The sequence below is a fragment of the Hirundo rustica genome, chromosome 4 (genome assembly GCF_015227805.2).
Source record: "Hirundo rustica isolate bHirRus1 chromosome 4, bHirRus1.pri.v3, whole genome shotgun sequence".
NCBI lineage: Eukaryota > Metazoa > Chordata > Aves > Passeriformes > Hirundinidae > Hirundo > Hirundo rustica.
In genome coordinates this window covers 46,819,820-46,839,367 of record NC_053453.1, presented here as the reverse complement: position 1 = coordinate 46,839,367, position 19,548 = coordinate 46,819,820, and the positions used below count along the sequence as shown (strand labels likewise).

The 19,548-nt window shown below is 38.2% G+C and overlaps 1 protein-coding gene across 9 annotated transcripts in view; it reads left to right on the top strand.

Annotated features, from left to right (window-relative positions):
• Positions 1–19,548, top strand: part of NR2C1 (nuclear receptor subfamily 2 group C member 1) — a 57,083-nt gene that overhangs the window by 5,638 nt on the left and 31,897 nt on the right. For 5 of the 9 annotated variants that reach the window (XR_005700646.2, XM_040063054.2, XM_040063059.2 and 2 more), the window contains 3 exons: positions 8,698–8,773; positions 13,496–13,603; positions 18,020–18,250. Coding sequence is in view for 8 of the 9 variants with exons in the window: in XM_040063054.2 (XP_039918988.1) it covers positions 8,720–8,773; positions 13,496–13,603; positions 18,020–18,250 (393 nt within the window). In the remaining variant the exon portion in view is untranslated. The remainder of the gene's footprint in view (positions 1–8,697; positions 8,774–13,495; positions 13,604–18,019; positions 18,251–19,548) is intronic. The other 4 variants (XM_040063060.2, XM_040063061.2, XM_040063063.2 and 1 more) reach the window with 3 other exon arrangements.

Below are 19,548 nucleotides of genomic sequence, written 5' to 3'. Positions count from 1 at the left end.
TATCTCTTTGGTGGCCCAAACTGTAAAAATGATTTGTCAGTCACCTGAAAATTTATCCTAGTGGTTATGTTTTCTAATGTTTCCTCCCACTGTGGAACTTGCTTACAAGAAAAGGTACTGAGAGCAGTGATTTTAAATTAATTGCACAGGCATGCCTACAAATGCATCCCTTTCTGTATTCTTCTCTGCCTTTTAATCACTCCCTTATGCTTTTGCAATCATCTTTTTCCCTTGTTTGCCTGCAGGTCCAGGTGTTTCAGCTTTGTGTTGTTACTTGTCCCTTATATATGCACTGTCTAAATCTTGGTCTCACACAAATTTAAAAAACAATATCTAACTGGGTGTGAAGTGTCACATAAATACTCCTCAGTTCATTGATAGAGACAATCTTACTCCTTTAAGTATGCCAACTGTTCTACCCTCTTGAACAGTGTGGTTTATAGAACAATAATCCAAGAATAGCTCACTTAGCTTGCTATGTTCATTCAGCTTTTCCTGTATGAAGCACTGAGCACAGTATCATCATTTGTTTCACAAATGTGTTTGAATTCCTTTGCTTAATTTATTATCTATAAAGCATCTCAGAAAACTGCTCTAAGGTATAAAGAAATCTTAACTTACTTAAGCACTAACTCAGGTACATTTAATCATAGAGGGATTGTTAAGTGCATTCTATTTTATGTGTAGGAGTTTATTAAACTTTGGTACAGGCTATGCTGAATTCTTAATTAGTACATGATTAGTTTGATGATGAAAGTGAGGACTAGTTTCCATTTTAAGGTACACAGTACATGTAAGCCCTATGTGATTACCTGAGCTGAGATCCTTAGTTGACTTCGAGGTGACCTGAGCTGAGATCCTTAGTTGACTTTTGAAATCATTAAGTACTAAAGTAGTATGACTACAGAGAGAGATTGTTTCCTCTTCTTTTGCAGTTAGCTTTCTGTTACATTAACTTTCTGAGCTTACCTGAAAAGTCATGTTACCTACCTGCATTTGTCCTTACTATGTGTCAGGGTTTAACCCCCCTCAGGCAGCCACTCACCAGCGGGACTGGGGGTGGAATTGGAAGGGTAACACCTGGAAAACTCATGGGTTGAGATAAAGGCAGTTCAGTAGGGAAAGCAAAAGCCACACAGACAAGCAAAGTGAAACAAGGAATAATTCACTGTATCCAGTTGACACGGAGGTGTTCAGCCATCTCCAGGACAGGTTGCTGGCTGAGTATCTGATGGGATGGCAGGGCCCTATCATGTGTAATGGTTACTTGGGAAGACAAATCCCATTGCTCTGTCTCCTTCTTCCTCTTTTCCATTTTTATATACTGAGCATGATGTCATATGGTATGTATCTGCTAGCCACCTCCCATGTACCTCCAACTTCCTCACCAGTGTGGCAGCACAAAAAGAAGAAGAGGTCTTGGCTGTGTGTGAAGACTGCTCAGAAATAACAAAAACATCTCTGTATTGTCAGCCCTGTGTTCATGACAAATTCAAAACACAGCCCCATACCAGCTACTGCGAAGAAAATTAACTTTCCCCCAGCACAAACCAGCGCACTGATAAAAGAACAAAAAGTAAAGTTCACAGTAACTTTTGCAGTCATAACTAGTTAATGTGCCTGTACTGCTAAAGTATCTAGAATATACTTGTGTAACTTCATTAGTTTACCCGGTTAATTTTATCTAGGAAAGCCCCCTGTATTAAGTCACATTCCATACATAGTAATTAGAAGAATCATTATTCATTCCATACATACGGAGTCAAACTGATTTAGCAGTGCCAGCAGGGTAAGTTAAACTACTAAAATTTTGCAGACATTGTTTTTGTACCAGTAAAACGGGTCAGGGGTGTGACAGTTTATTTACTTTTTTTACTTTTTTCCAAAGTAAACTGAAGATCTTTGGAACGGACAACATTTTCTCATGTTGTGTCTTCATGCTGATGTAATTTGTTCTTACCCATTTAAAGCATATTACATCAGAATCAAGGCACTTGATAGTGGGGCAGTTATACCAACAGTGTAATAAATTGAGAGATGTTGTTATATCAAATTGAGCATCAAAATATAAAGAAATATCCTTCCTGCTACTACTTTTAAACTCCTTAGTCTACACTGGTATAATATTTAAAAATACTATTAATAGGAACCTCTTACTAGGACAATTAAAATTATATAACTTTCTCCCTGGAGAAGGGTAGGTTAAACAGTGATGTCGGCTGGGTATAACTTAACTGTGCTAGTGGAGAGGTTAGCGCTTCTGAGTACCAACCTTCAAAATTGCAGTCTGCTCTCATGGGAATGTTTCCTGACCCATTTCAGTTGAAGTAGGCTTGAAATACTTTAAAAAACTAAGTATTTCATAAGTTATTTTGACTAAAACATTGAGAAAACTCTGGCACGTAGAAGCTGAGGAAGAAGTAGAGAGGATTTTAATTGGTGCAAGCCAATGAAAGTTTTCCACGGCTATGGTGGCCTACAGAGTGCTTATCTACAGTAGCAGTGGAACACCATTGGACTTGATGCCAGATTCATCAGCACCCAGTTTATACTAACTGATGATAGTGATGCATTTAAAAATAATTCTGAGTCTTGCCAAGGAGGCTAACTAACTCATTTACTAGGGACATAAACTAACAATATGTAACTTACAGACAAAAAGATTTTGGTAGCATTTTGAGTCTGAAGATTGAAAAACAGAAAAGCAATAAATGTGTTTTAATGCATTTAAGAGGAAGTCTAATGCCTGCTTTCTGTCAAAATGCCTGCTGCTTCTAGTGGATGGAGGAATTGAGCTTTTGTAGGGAAAAGAGATGGCTATATAATTCTGTTTATTATTTTTTCAAATATTTTTGAAATAGCTTCCTTTTTTTTTAATTACATAGCAAGTAATGCTGTCAAACACTCAAGGAATAAATTTGAGAACAAGTACAGTGATTATCCTTGTAAAGCAGGTCTAACCAATGTAAGTACAGATGCTGATATTTGTGTTACTCTGTACCTGGAGCAACAGAAGCAAAACGTTTCTGTGCTGTGTATCTTCAGAGAAGGGGATTTTTCCCTGTTCCCAGAAATAAGAAAATACGCAAAGGGATCATCACAGACTAAGTGAATACTAGGCTGCCAAACTAGAATATATTGTACATTTGCAGAGGTCTAATCATACTGGCAGTCTTAATGTTGTTAATTCGACATAGTTGTCAGCAACACATCTTTTTAAAGGAAAATTTTAGAAAGGTTATGTTTGTTCTGTAGTTTTACAGTGTGTCAGATCTTAATGGTATATCTGCAGAAGATTGTAGAAGGAGGTAAGAGCTTAAGCTGTGGCAGTGTCATTGGCTAAATGGCCATGGCACAAAGCACTTCTGACCACTTAATTTTTCAGAAATTTTCTTGTAAAAGAAAAGGCAAGGATCTTAGTCTGATGTGAAAATAGGAAACCAGTAGAGCAATTGAGCAATACTTTTTATAAGCAACTATAGGCTTGCTGGTTGAAACAGCAGCAGTTGAAAATAATTTTTGCAGGAGTATTCAAAGTGAGATGCAAATGAAGTTAAATTTATTTGGGCAGTATTTGTAAACAGCATAATTGTTGTTATAATTACCCTGCTGGTGTGTTGACAGGAGCCTTGGCTCTCCTTTCTCCCTTGTAGTCATAATATAACTAATATTATTACAGTTCTTTTAACTGTTGGACCTTAAAAAGCAGATCCTAAAAGTATGTGCAGCTTTTTTATGTTGTGGTCCCTGGTCTTGCAGAATTCCAGGTTTCTTCCTTTTAATATTTTAGAGAACTTAGTAAGGAAATAACAATGTGATTAGCAGTCTTAAGTATCTGAATAAAGTTTGGTTTATCATGATTTGCCTTTTTCGTTTTGAAAGCAGAAGAGAGTATTCTAAGGAAAAAACCTGTCAATTAATTGACTCAATCTACTGATTTCCTATACTAGCAATAATCATTTCTCATGTATGGACTTGCAGGTCCTTTGAATGGGTATGGCATGGTTTTGACAAGCATGGAAAAGACCATTTCTGAAATGAAGAAGATTCACTTTAGATGAGAATACCTTGAAGATCACTTCTGGTTATTGAAGATCAAAACTCAGACTGATGGTACTTAGAATCATTAGGGTTGAAAAAAGATAAGTCCAGCTGTTAGCCCAGAACCCCTGTGGTTGCCACTAAGCCTGATGCTACACACACGTGCATTTTGAACACTTCCTGGGATGGCAATTCCACCACTTCCCTGGGCAGTCTGTACCAATGCCTGACTACCCTTTCAGTGAAGATATTTTTCCTAGTATCTAATCTAAACCTCCCCTGGTACAGCTCCTTTCAGGTGCTTGTAGAAAGTAGTAGATTTCTGCTTTGCCTCCTTTTCTCCAGGCTGAACACCCCCACCTCCCTCAGCTGCTCCAGCCTTGCACCAGCTCCGTTGCCCTCCTCTGGACTGCCTCTAGCGCCTCAGTTTCTTCCTTGCAGTGAGGGGCCCAGAACTGGACATGGTGTTTGAGGCATGGCCTTAATAGTGCTGAGTGCAAGGGGATGGTCACTGCCCTGGTCCTGGTGGCTGCACTGTTGCTGATCCAGGCCAGGATGCCATTGGCCTTCTTGGCCATGTGGGCATACACTGGCTTGTGTTCAGCCACTGTTGACCAGCACCCCCAGGCCTCAGCCTGTCCAGATCCCTCTGCAGCGCTGTCCTACCTTCCATCAGGTCAGCACTCCTACCCACCTTAGCGTCCTCTGCAAACTTACTAAGGAACGAGCAATCCAGGTCATTGATGAAGATATTAGACAGGTCTGATCCCACACTGAGCCCTAGGGAGCACCACTGGTGATTGACCACCAGCTGCATGTAGCTCCATTTACCACCACTCTGAGCCCAGCCAGGAAGCCAGTTTTCTACCCAGGGAGCCGCCCTGTTCAAGCCATGAGCTGCTGGTTTGTCCAGGAGAATGCTGGGGGAGATGGTGTCAGAGGCTTTGCAAAACTCTGGGTAGACAACTCCATGGCCTTTCCTTCATCCTTCATGTAATCTTTGCTGGGAAATTAAGGTTATAGGGTGTTAAAGAAACATTTCTCAATTTCAGGTAGCTTTGAATTTAGAATATATTTATAATTTCTTGAGAAACATTTCAGCCACTGAGAATGTTGGCTGGAGTAACTTGGGAAAAGAAGGTTTTAAAAAAGTGAAAAATTTGCTAAATATTAAAATTTACAGAATAGAGGAAAAACAGCTGAAGTGTTTTCTTCCTCCTTAATTCTTTGCAGGGATGCTTAGAGTGATAAAGCATACCTGATGTGAAATCTAACACAGATACCCTAGGTAAGCAAAATATGAACTACAAGACCTTTTACAGCTGTCCCAAAGTTAGCTGAGAATTTGTAGGTAGTTCTCCTTGACCTGTCCTGCTCTCCTGTTCCTAGAGCAAGGAGCACAGCTTAACACATAGCTGCTCCTCAGAGAGGTGACCTTGCTTCTTCGCTGGAGTGGCTGTGGGCCTGTCTGACTCCAGAGTGAGCTGTATCAGGCAGCTGGCTGGGCCAAAAGCAATGGGTACAGTTTCATGGTGCAGTTCAACTGAATTATCAGCTTCCCACCATAACAATGGAATGGAGGTTTGCCTCCTCCTTAAATCTTCCTTCTTTTCCTCCCTCTCTTGACTTAAAACAACATCTTCTCCCTTTTGTCTGCAATAGAATAAATCGGACTGCAAAAGAAATCAGTTCAGCATGCTTACTTAGGTGATGTTTGCTGCATTTCTGCCAGCTGAGTTTTTTCTCCTTTTACTGAGCTGAATTTTCCTACTATGTGGTCAAGACCACTGCAGCTTGTTCAGAGCGAGCAGGACCTCCTTCCTGTGTGTGAGCTGTAAATTCCATTCAGACTCTCTTTGAAATTTCCCTGTCTCTGCAAATAAGAAAGAAGTTTCTACCAGTTCAGTTGCTTGAACTGACTCTCAAGCATTATGTGTATGGCAGTGCATGAAGAGATGAAATAATAAACCAGAAATGGAAAATGGGATAGGAACACCTATTTCACCTCCCCATATCTGTAGTTGATCTGCAACATGAAATGCTATCTAAAAGTTTATACTTGAAATATTGAAGGTGGTTTTTTTTTTTCACTTTTATACATGCTCTTCAAAGCAAAGTTGCATGATTTATTGGGGGTGATTTCAATTAAGATATTTTAGTACAGAGTACTGGTGCTACAAATACTGTTTTGTCAGTAGCCTTCGTTTTAGGGATCACTGAGTTAAATAAAGCAACAACACACAAAAGGACCTACTATTGAATGTTTATGCAAATAGAAAGTGTGTCAAAATATAAAGTACCGTGCGATTAATACATGAATCATTGTCAATAATAGTGAGTACATTCCTTTTCCATTGTGTGCATGTCTCACATGCTCAAACTCAGATGATTTGTGTAGCTTTGACAGCTGGTTCTGCATCCATAAGTTGAATCTCCTTATGCTTGTTCCAGACAGCATGAAGAGGTAGGACAGGTTCAACCTTTTCTCCAAGTTCCTCTTCATTATAGGGGTTCAGTCTTGTTTGTGTATTTGATGTCCTATGTTCATGCAAGTGTTGTTCAAATGAGTCTCTTTTAGATAAGTTTCAGAAATTCACTGCTAATGGTTTATGCCTCTCTGAGAGCCAGTTTCCCTACGACTGGTGCATCAGAGTTAAGTACATATGTATTCCTTCACAGCTTTACTCCAAGGCGAAACACGTGAGTTTAAATCCCTTTCGCTTTTCAAGCTGTTTTCCTAATACATCTTGACTGTGAGAGTAGTCACATCTGATTTAGGAGAACTAACAAACTGGTGCAAATTAATACCTCAAAGTGATTTTTTTGTTATCTTGAAATGAAGTAGCACTCATTTCTGGCACTCTATGTGTAAACAGTACAATATTTTGTTGCTAGTATTTTATTGAAAAGAAGAAAACATTGATAAGACACATTGCCTGCCTTGAAAATTCCAGGTGCTCTTTGAATAGTGATTGTGCTGCAGCTCACTGAATGCAGAAGTGGACTGATAGAGTGCTCCTGGAAGGATGCTGACACCTAGATCTTCCTAGCAGATAATGCCTTTCAGCATAAGCTTCAGTCATATCTCTATATACATGCCTGTTATCTTTTGACCTAATTTAACTAACAATGCAGCATGTTTAAGAATGGTCTACAGTGCCCAAATATTTCTGTATTTGCCCTTTCACATTAATTCATTAATTAGGCTTTAGTATACCATTTGGCATACCTCCAAGGCCTGCAGTTCTTGCTCTAGTTGAAAAAGATTTCTCTTTCCAGTTCTAAGAGCATAATAAGCTTGAGTTAAATTTGAGTGAAAAGGGAGTTAAATTTTTTATTTGCATGGTTCATTGGGGAGGTTTTGAGATTCACTGAGGAGGAGGTAATTCCTCGGAACTCCAGAAAGGTTAATGAAAACCAGCATTAGTGTGAGAGTACTGCCTTTGTTCATACAAGAAGTAGGTATTACAGTGTTTTTAGGGTTTTTTTGTCAGTAAAATTGTTTATATGGTGCTTTATATTTTGTGAATGTTCTTTTAAATACTGCTTAGTGAGTATCGTTGCAGCAGTCCTCTTGTTGGAGGGCAGAAATGAGCCGAGACACAGACTTCTTGTTTATCACAGCATGAAAAGGGCTCTGGTTTATTCTTCTTTACAGCTCAGCCGTCTTGACTCCAACTGTTCACTGACTCTGGCTGCAGCAAGCTCTGTCTGTAGATTTCCCTGACTGCTGGTCATTGCCTACTAAACTCTGACTGCAGGCTGTTACCTAGCTAGACTATGTCTGCAGGTTCCAACAACAGGCTCTAACTGCAGACCCTGATTGACCTCGCAGCAGTAATTCTCTCTCCCCAGGATCCTTCTTCATGACTTTCCTTCACCAGCTAACCCACCCCCTTGTATCTCACTTACCTTTACTGAGCATAGCTGTGACACATCAGGGCTGAGGCTGTATTGGGTAATTAACACGGCTGTTACTTACCAGGGGCAAGGTCACCTGTATTCCCTTCTACACATATTTGTATGTCAATAATATATGCCTTGCCAAATAAACAAGGCAAGCATCTGAATCCTTTGTACTGCATTGATGTAGCAGTGTCTGTTAAACCCCACAGAATTATTCTTATGAAGATTTGGGCTCATGCTGTAGCAGCAGTATTGATAACAAAACAGCATCTTTTTTTTTTTAACACTTACCTTCTGTGTCCCAAGTACTGTCTCCTGTTAGTTGCAAAATTGACCTTCAAGCACTCTTGTTAATACTAAAAAATCTGTATTAGTTCAGAAGAGGTTAGATTTGCCCCTCTTGATTTGCATTAACAAAACTGTTCCAGTTTTTTAAGATGTTAAATATGTACCTGCTGATGTCATGGTCAGCTAAAGACTTCTGTTTTCAATGTGATTTTACTATATTGTTTCTTGTTGAAAAAGCAGAAGAGGAAAAATAGAAAGTCTCTGTGTGAGTTATTTGAATAAAACAATTCAAAATTTTCAAATAGCAATTTATTTATTTTTACAGTATAATCCAACTTTAAATTCTGCAGGGTTGTCATCTTCGTAAAACTGTCAGCGCACTTATGTGAACTATATTTTCCCCAGGATATTTTTACTTTTGAAACTACAGATGTTAAGCATCTTCTTTCCTTTCTTTGACAGGAAATTCTGGTGATTAAAGATCATGGCAACCATAGAGGAACTGGCCCATCAAATTTTTGAACAGCAAATGGGAGAGGTACATAAATTTTGAGTCCTGTTTAAGAGAAATTGAATAATAAAATGCACAGACTGATACGTAAAAACCAAAATCACAAGAGAAAATTTTTGGTACAGACAAGCCTCCTGGACACTTTCCTCAGAAGGCAGAAGAACCTTCTACGTCCATTTTAAAGTTACGCTGCAAAGCCTTTTTTGCCAAAGCTCACCCCACAGAAATTAGGAACAATCTAGCAGTGTTTCCAGTAGGTCACTAGCTTTTCAGCTTGCTGTCTGAGCCTCTGGTGGTTTACAGAGAGCCATCTGGTTGTGTAATTGCTTTACTGACTTTTTAGTTAAAAAAGTCAGGACACTGCTTTTACTTTACAACTATGCAGTTACTTCATTTGTCATTTTTCTTTTCACTAGTAAAGTTTTGCCATGTTCTTCACTTTCAGATATATGTGCTTGGTATGTGTCAAAAGAAAGAGCTCCTGTTTCTGCAGATTTCTAGTTTTGGTTCTCTGTGACCTGTGTGCAGAATCTGTGTACTGCAGCCAGAGAACTGCCAGTGATGTACACATAGTTTGAGAGTGTGGATATGAGTATATATAATTATTGAGAAAGTTGCAGCATAGCATCGACTATTTAAAATTAGCACCACTTTAAATAAGATAGAGGCAGTAATTTATTTATCTTAAGTAAATATTATTTTTTATTGAAATACCCACTTGTGGATTTTTGTTTAGACATAGACTTCTCAAGTAATTTTATTTCCTCTCAACCTTGATTTCAGATGGAAAGGTTGGAGTGGGGCATGGGATGGTTAATTCTGCTCTGAACAAATTCTCACAGCTTTTATTTTTGTAATATCTGAGTTTGCTAAGGCTATTTCAAAAGGACATAAGTGGTTTACAGGATGTACGATGTTTTCTTTTTATTACTTGTCCTCTTCATTAGGCGAGAACACATGTTTAATGCAGTTTTGTTTTGGGACTATAATTCTTTGTTGAGGTCTAAATAGGGCAGTATTTCCTGTTTATATTTGTTTATTTTTGACCGTACAAGGCTAGTCAAAGCTAGCTGTAGTGTACATTCCACTCAGAGAATGGTGTGATGATGGTGTTTAGCCTCTGTAGAGGTTGTTTCTTAATTTTGTAATGTGATTCCAGGAGACACTGAGCTGACTTAGTATCTCAGTATTGTAAGAGAGAGAGGAGACTTTTTCTGTTTCTTTCCTTATTAATTTCCTCACCAACAGCAAGCCAATAACCCAGTCAAAATAAGTGGAAGGTTTTCTGCTGGGTTAGCATTGAGTAGGGTCTGAGAAACCTCCAATGACTACCAGAGCCAGCACAAAGAGGATGGCTGGTAGCCAAAGAAAGGGGAGAAAACAGACACAGAGTGAAGGTGCAGTACTGCAGCGAGCTGTAGCTGTTCCTGTTCATGGTGAAATCACAGCTCTACAGTTTTCATGGCTGTTGTTTTGTCAGCAGTGTAGCTCAGGATTTGTCCTTTAGCAAGGTTTTACTGTGTCTGAGACTGTCACACTGTATTTAGCAGCAGCGCAGCTTAACCATTCCCCAGTCCTCACTCAGCCACTTACTGTCACGCTATACTAGTAAGCTCTGTGTGTCATCGTCCAGTGGACAAAACTAGGAAAAAGAATTAATTACAGCATAGTGGATCAAGGTCACCTCCCTGCTGGTTGTGATCTGTGTCCTTACTTCGTACAAGGTGCGGCCCAGCCAGGCACATGGTTGGAAGGACTGAAAAGCATCCCTGAGGGCAGTGCAAGATGGGACTCCTTAAGCTAAAATTATTGTCAAAGGTGCATGCCATGCATGAATGTGCTATCTGAAAGGTGGAATCAGCAAGGAAGGCAGTCTCACCGGGGCCTCCATGCAATAAGTTACATTCGTGCCTACCTACAAGCTGTAATTGCTTGGTGGCATTCCTAATCACTGTAAGCACTGAAAAATCATAGTTTAAGATCTAGAGTACTTCAGCAGTATTTTTTCTAGCATTTATAATTCTCTTGAATTGAATGTAGAAGTAGTTTTAATTGAATTTACAAGAAAAATGTCCATGAGTAGAACCCGAAAGGAAAAAGACCTGGAAAGAAAAGGTGTTCCAATATTAAGGAGGATGGAAATGCTTCTGTGTCTCATTGAAATAACGGTCAGAAGTGTTTCGTACATCGATTTTGATTTTTATAATATTTTTTGTTTTTCATGAAGCATTTTAAATCACAAAATTGCCAAAACAATTTTACAGTGGTGTTCACAAACATGCTTTTGTTAATTTAGGGCTTTTTGCACAAAAGCAAAACATTGAAGCAAAATGTAACCCTGTCTGTATGGGTCATTGTGCAATGATTGTCGTTGCTCAGATTCTGCCATCTGCTAGTCATCTTTTGCTCAGTGCAAGATAATTCCTGCAAGATAATTTCTGCATCAAGACCACATTTCTTGATTCATGTAGGGAAGCTACCTGCCAAGAGCCTGCAGCTTTCTTTCTTTAATCTGTGGCTGGATACACTAAGATATGGTAGTTCATTTCCACAGTCTTGCTAGTTTACTGTAACAGAGGAAAGCTATGTAGTTGTTGAGACTGTCTGTCACACACATAAAAAGTACAATTCAGAATCTCTCTTGAACTGAAAATGCTGCTGGGTAATGAGCAGGTTTTTGTCCTTTACTTAAGCAAAGAAGTGGATGAATTGTTTAAAAGTACTTGTACTCAGAAGAATCGGGTTTTTTAGAAAGCAGTGTCCAGAAATGGCTTGGGCAGTAGTTTGACAAGCATTTCTTTTGGTGGTGCTGGCAGCTTAAGCAATCTCCCCAGCAGCTTAGACTCACTCATTTGCTCAGATGCATCTGCTTCTGAGCATTGTGGAGACTGGATTGAAGGTTTGATCTGTGCTAAGAATAGGCTTTGTTTGCTGGACTGCTTTTCAGCCTGTATCGGTGTCCTGTTTCAGATCACAGAATGACTAACCAGCCAGTTTTACCTGCCAGACTGAGGGGAGAGGAGCAAGTAGATTACGAGATTGCTACCAAAAGTAACAACTTTTTGGGCAAAATTTCAAACTCAACATAGGCTGATGGAGCTTGTATTTCTGCTATAAGGGGAAGTCTTACCCTCTACCCTGTCCCCCTCTCATACTGACCTCCAGGTGCATGTTCTGGCCTGCTTCTGGCTGCTGGTACTACCATGCAAAATCAGGAAGCTGATCCAGGAGGAACCAAAACACCCTCACAAACGGTTATGAAACAGTACCTTTACTGCAATATGCATATATATTCTCTGTATTAATTGGGAGGGACAGAGGGGCAGTCAGATGCAGAGGAGTGCTTGTATAATGGTGTAAATAGTTGGGATTATTGGTAATACAGATTTGCAGGATGTTGCAGGCAGTTTTGTGAATAGCAAAAAGGTTTTGGAGTTATCCGGGAATTTAAGACAAAAATGTCAGTTTGAAGGTGTCTGTAAACTCTGTGAAGACAAATTCTCTTCCTACTGGCCTTTCTGATCAAGCCTCTACAAATAGCAGCTGTCCTTAATTTTTATTGACAGGTAATATAATGACTAATACCTTCCTGCATATGTCGGTAGCTATAGGAAGTGAAGAATTTTTAAAATATTGAGAATTGTTAAAACACTTCCGTGAATTTTGTCTGAGAGCATTCACGCAGAGATTTTAATTCAAGATACACTGTTTGCAAAATTCACGCAATTTATTAGTTTTCCCTACCTTTGTTAATAGTTCCCCAGTATAGAATTCTTTAACAGAAAAACAGAATTGAAACCGACAATTGCTGTGTTTCCATACAAAAAACTGTTCTGTCACTTCAGGTGAGCCATTGGAGTACATTTATTGCAAACATAGCACAGCTGTGATGGTAGGTGTTGTGTCTCCTGAGCATCAACAGTAGGAAATATTCAGTTTGGTTAACATACATGGACTTGTCAATAATTAATCGCTTTACTTAAAGTGTTTGTAAATTTCACATTGGAAGGTATTTCAAAATGGGTTTAAATCAGAATTTACTAATTAGAAAAATCAAGGTGTTGAATTAGATTGCAAGCATTCACATTTTTTGTAGAATAAGAGTGTCAGACTTTTCATAGCCTGAAGTGGCTCTCTTTCTCCTGGAGCCCCGGCTCCGTTTTTGCCTCGGCTAGCTTGAGAGAGAAACCATGCCAGAAGGAATTTTGCCTTCAGGGCCTTAAAGATCCCAGAGGCTGCTGGAACCTTTTCCTTTAGAGAGAGCAGGCAAAAGGAAAGAGTCTGCCCTTGGTTACAGCTTTATTCTGGGTTCCTGCCCCCGAAGGGTCCGGAGCTCAGTCCAGTCCCCATCCCTGTCCCAAGAGGGAGAGAGATTTTCCCACGTGGTCTCCTTGTTTTACCCAGGGGGAAGGGGCTAGAGGCACGGAGGAGCCACTACCTAGTCAGGGATAAGGTGGGAGTGGAACAGAGTTGGGTTACATTCCAGTGTGGGAGGATGGGCAGGGAGAAGGAGCAGGGACAAACCTTGTGATACATTTTCCAAGGGAATAGGGTGGTGCAGCAGAAGCCATTACAAAACTCAGTATAAAAATGAAATACAATATAAACTCAGTTAATGCACTACAACAGTGGCTTTGTTCACCAGAAATTAGAAGTTGGTGAAACCTTAAGGTTTAATCCATTAAGATAGTGGATCCAGTAAAATAGTACATCCTTTGTCAGTCCATGACTTTTGTTTCTTCTTTCTAGGTTGCACATTCCCAGGAAGGTGGTGCACAAACACTAATGGATGGGACATCACAACGAATACAGATTGTCCCTGCAGATTCAGGCCTCTCTGTATCACAGCGTATACAGGTATGCTTCATCTGGTGCATTTTAAAAGCAGAGGTGTCCTATTTGCTTCTGCCAGTTTTCACATGCAGTTCTTTTTTGTTTTCATCATGTTACTTGCCTTAATGTAAATATTCAGCCCCTGATGGCAGAGACCCTTTCTGTATAAACAGGAATAAAGCATCATTCCAGTCTTTCCTCTCTTTTTTTCCTTTTTTTTCCCCTTGTATAAATTTTAACATTACAAAAATCCTAAATCACTGAACAGAAAAATACTTCTTGCAAGTGAAGCTGTTCCTTGAAAGTTGAATATTTTGTCCATTTGGTAGTTCAACTAAGATGGAGGATTTCTACATTTTGGAGGAGAAGCGGGGGATGAAACACTGCATTTTATCTTTGAAGTCATGCAAAAGTGCAGGGAAACTTAGTGTCTGAGAAGAACACTGGGTTTTGGTTGTCCCAACCCATGTTGTATGTCTTAGTATTATAATTCACGACCTGGCCAAGTAATAGTCCCCAGCTGAAGTGGGGGTGGTGAAGTTTTTGGCGATGTAGATACTTAAATCAACATAGAAATGTGTATATGGAGACGAGAAAGATTTGAGGAATTAAATTTTATATTTTATGCCTTAGAAGTCAGTGCAAATCAGTTTCATTTTTAATTTTCATTATAGAGAAAAATATCAACTGCAGAATAAATGTAGAAATATTCTGAGATATATGTTTTTCATACAAAAGCACACATTTAAGTGAGCCAGCTGCTAATCTTGGCTGCTCTTTCTTTCACCAGCTTCACTCTAAAACATTGTCTTCTGTTTTTTTCCTGTTCTGCTGCATTATGTTCAAGCTGTCGACCTTCCAAGGCTCTTCACAACCATCCCATCATATATGATGGGGTTTTTTTAGATTTATTCCCCCACACCTGTGCTGTAGTCGTGGTATCTGTCTTACCAATCTAGTAGGTCTTCATTCTTTCAGCTACCTCCACTGCATTTCTATACTTCGTGTACAGCTGTACTTTTTATTAATTAATTTGTGCTCATCAATTAACCACCATTCTGTCTTCAAAAAGGGTGATGAGCGATTTGGTTGTTGTCTCTTGATATGTGTGGAACAACACTCAGTCAAAACACTCATCCTGCAAGACACATCTAGAAACATATCACCAGTATCAACCTTAGTAATAAAAACTTTGCTCGGAGAAGAATTCATATGAAGAGAAAAGTAGTTTGTAGGAATAAATGTATCTCAGTGAAATGTCTGCCATAAATATTACACTGAATAATTTTGAGTATATCTTTTCAATCAATAGTTTTCCCTTTGTTATTATTAAATGCATCTAGCTATCTGAAATATTGTAATAGAAAATCCTCAGTAAAAGGTTAAAACATGTTTCATTAGATACTCTCCTTAGGGAATGCTAGCATTTCTTCTGGGAGAAAAGTTGAATGTTACATTTGTTCAACAGGCATTTCTGCACAAAATTGGCTGTTATAAACAGGTGTATTAATAGTTTGTGTTTGGACATTTTCTTTTTTGTAAAATAGGAACACAGTTACTGAGGTGTTTAATATACTGAAATGATGTTCAAATGGAAATCAAAACTTGTTAACAGATAAGCCTTAAATTAATAAAGGAAAATAATATCTTCCATTATCATCAGGGTGCTTAAATGAAACACATAAGGGTAGTGTATTTTTTATGCTGTCAATCCTGAATTTATATATTCCTGTTTTATAGTATTATTGTTTTAGCAATATTGAGTTTCAGATTATTAAGAAAGATAAGGTGTTGTCACTGATTTGTGGTGGATTTGTGGTCAGAAGATAAGTGGTTTTCCTCTTCCCTCTGATTATTTTTTTCTCTTGCCTTGACGTTTAGGTATTGCAAATTGTTGTACTGTGGTGAACTGCTCCACTTTTCAGTGTCCCTATTGCAATGTAAGTGGAGGTTTTGCAGGTGTATGGCCATAAGAGGTCAGCTGCAGACAGAACGTGCTTAATTGTTTAAACTGCTTTCTCTTACGCCTCTGTCAGTTGTCAAATGCTTGTCAGCCGCAGAAGTCACTTGTGGAGGTTGAATAGGTTTGTAAGGATATTAATGTAACACTATACCTTACTATATCATACAGTAAAAACTACCTGGGCATCCTCCTAGAATTGCAGGAACCGATTTGAAGACTGCAACTCTATTTGTTAAATAGAAGGTGAAGTGAATTGGATGAAGTAGCAGTGGTTCTTCTGCCTACTGTTCTGCCATGTTTATCTACAAGTAGATATATATTTTTTAATTACACAGCTGGGCTATGATAGGAAAAAAGATAACTTAGTATATATGTCCCAAAAATAATTTCAGCTGTAGTTCAAGCTCGTGTCTTTACTTCTTGGGACCTGCTGGGTTTTGAGTATACTTTGTATAAACCTAACTAGATGGAGTATATTCCTTTTTTGGGGTACACACAGTTGTGCTTTTAAGATTTGATAGGGAGACAGATTGTAGCTAAGAGTGTCTTTCAAAGAGCAGGTGTGGAAATTCAAAAAATAACACAGTGTTCTGTTTGGCTTTTGTATGAGCATAACATACATTGTATTTCTCCTAATCCCAATACAATAGATGTTTGGAAAGAAGGGGAATGGAATATCAGCTACTTTGAAAATAGTCAAAAATTACACAGGAGAAATAAAGACTGTAGATGAAGGAAAACGGAACAAGGAAAAGGAAATTAAGGGATGAAGGAAATGAAAAGGACAAGGAAGTTTGCCTTCTAAAAACTATAAAACCAGCATAAAGAAATTCAAAGAAGATAAGGTCTGCCATCACCATTTGTGATCTCAGACGTGGATATATGAAAAAGCTGAACAGAAAATTCATCATGGTGATAATTATTGTCATGCTTTAGCATTGTCTTCTCACTCTACACCCCAAATCCCTTGATAATTTTTGTTCTTTAGCGTTTAGAATTTTATCATTTTACCTGCACTTTTCTTGTAGATGTTCTTTTAATCATATTTTGCAGAGAAAAAGATTGAAATATGGTCCATTAAAATGTTAAGAGCACAAGGCCACCTGAAGGAAACACATTCATTTTCTGAATTGAAACTCACAATTTCTGAATATTTGAAAGTGTCAATATTGCGTTATAGCTGCTGAAATTGGATACTCATCACTGCTTATCTCTTTAAACTGTAAAATATACACAGGTATTGAGCATTTAGAGAAAGTAATAAGCCTGTTATGAAGGTGCAGTAGCAAAGGTGATAAAAAACTCATGTGGAACTATGCCTCATTCAGTTTCTTTGTGCCATGATTCTCCACCTTGGAAATATAATTAATATTGGCACCCAATTACTATGGAACTAGTTATGGTAAGTATTAGACAATGAAATAAATGTCATCTATAATAAAAATAAAATTAATATCTTTAATATGAATGTTGGGAATATGTAAATAAACATAAATGTTTGGATATAGATTAAAAAAAATCAATAGGAGCTATTTTATTGATCTCTAAGTCAAAATAGTTTGCAGGAAACACTCTTTGTGGGATAATTCTCCTTAGTCTCCAGAATAAACCAGGAAGTTTCCCATATAGGCATTTTGATTGAGAAATGAAGTGAATAAAAGTGAGATTTATAGTGGAATATATATATAATCTTGATTATTTTCTCTGAGGATTATAATCTTTTGACAAAGTTGGCAGAAAGTGGAATATTATTTAATAAATTCTACTCAATTTGTGTTTTAAAATAGGGATAAGATGTAGAAAAAACCACCCTGTAGATCAGTTCTTGATTATAAAACAAAAATCAGTTTTTCCTTAAAAAAAGAAAAGAAAAAAAGGCAGGGAAAGAGATTCTGTTTCACTTATTTTATTGAGAGATGTATAGAAATTTATTTAGATAAAGGTCCCCACAAAATGAAGTCTAAAATGTATATACAGGTGCAACAATATAATTGCTTTTCCTGCTGTTTGCTGCTTACTTTTTTCACTTGGACATCTATGTGTGTGATTTTAGGGATTTTTTTGTTAGGTAACTACACCTTGGAGGTGCTGCAAATACTTCATGTAGAATGCAGTGAATTCAAGATTTAAGATTTCTTATAACCTGGTGGGTCTTAGGGCTCAGCTACAGACATGCCTTGAGTTCTGGATGTGAGAATTGTGAAGAGTTTCAGTAGTGTTGTAAAAGCATGCACCGGTTGTAAAAATTGAGTATGAGCTCAGAGTTTGACTTCAAACACCCTTGGTTGAAATGTGTTTCAAATACAGTGAAAATCCAAGTTTTCACTTGAGTTTAATTCACTCATGTGTGATAGAGGGGAAGATGATGCTGCTTCTCAAATGTGAAAGGCAAAATTCCCATTTTCTTCAAGTGCCCGGATTGGGTCCAGAAAGTTACCTTAAATCACCATAACAATTTGAGATAAATGTATTATTAGATTGTCACAGATCAGCAGACGGGCCAGAAGATTCAGATTGTTACAGCACTTGATCAGAGCTCAGCAGGCAAGCAGTTCATCTTAACAAATCATGATGGCTCTACCCCAAGCAAGGTGATCCTTGCCAGACAAGATTCCACTCCAGGAAAAGTTATCCTAGCAACTCCAGATGCTGCAGGTGTCAACCAACTGTTTTTTGCATCCCCTGACATATCTGCACAACACATCCAGGTAGATAATCCACTTTATTTCATATTTTTCATTCAAATGGGATAAGAAAAGATGTTTTATTTCCAGATAAAACTGTCTGGGTTCTCCTTTTTGATTTTTTTTAAAGTTTAGTTTTCTTTGCACTACGACTCATTGTGGATACTTAAAAATTATGAAAAATCTTTTTTTAGTAAATTTCTTGCCTTTAAGATTTATATGTTGGCTCATGACATTAGGAAGAATACAGTTACTTTTATTGTCGTTTCCAGATTCTACCATGCCAACAGTCTTTTATTTCTGCTCATTAACTCCCCTTCTGTTTTCATGTATTGCTGAAAAACATTCACTTTTCTCCATTGCCCTTCTCGTTTAACATTTCCTTTGCTCGTTTTCCTTTTTGTACACTGTTGCAACTGTCATTCAGCTGTGTGAATTGTAGTCCACAGCAGTGCTCAGACTATTTATTTGGGAAATACATTGCTCCATGGGGGTGAGAAATTAACACTAAGGATTTTGGGTTTACTAATGTGATACTGTGACTAGCCAAAGTTGTAACCCCCTAAACTGGTCCCCAGTGCAGCTTACTCCCATGCACATCATATGTGCCACTTCCTTAGTTGCCACCCCCCAACTTCCAAGCTTTCTGTCCCACATCCTCAGCCTGGCAGGGATGGGATGGCAGTGATGTGAAGAATGTCAAAAACATGCAAGAAGAGTTGGGAGATGTGACCTCCTTCAGCATGAAGTAGGAGGTTACTGCACTCCAGCTCAAGTACAGTTACAGCATATAATTCACCCACACACATTTATGCTGCTGTTACAATGCATCGCTGGTAGGCCAGGCAACATTCAGATTGCTGCAGTCCATGTAGTCCCGTATCAAACACAAACATCATGCATAAACAGCTGCTTAAGGAAAAATATTAAAAGCTGGCCAGGTAAATAATGATTTTTCTGAGCATATCTTTTTACTTCCATTAGCTGATGATATAGAGCAACCTGCTGATTTGGAGACTGCAGTAAGACCATCATATTAGATAACTGCTATTAAAGTTAGACAACCTTTTTTGTTATTTATATAAACCACGTAATTAGTCTTTAGTCTATATAATATCCTGTAGTATTGTATGGTGTGCAAAGAATACATCAGATGATTTGACCATCTGAGAGAAGTGTTTAATTAGGTGTCTCTTGCATTATAAAATACTATTAAGGATTTGTGTGGGGGTTTATAAATCACTACAAAATCCTCTTTCAAGCAAGCTCTTTTCAGCTGCAGACCCTTAAACTGTTTAGTTTGTGCTCCTCTATGAACCAGA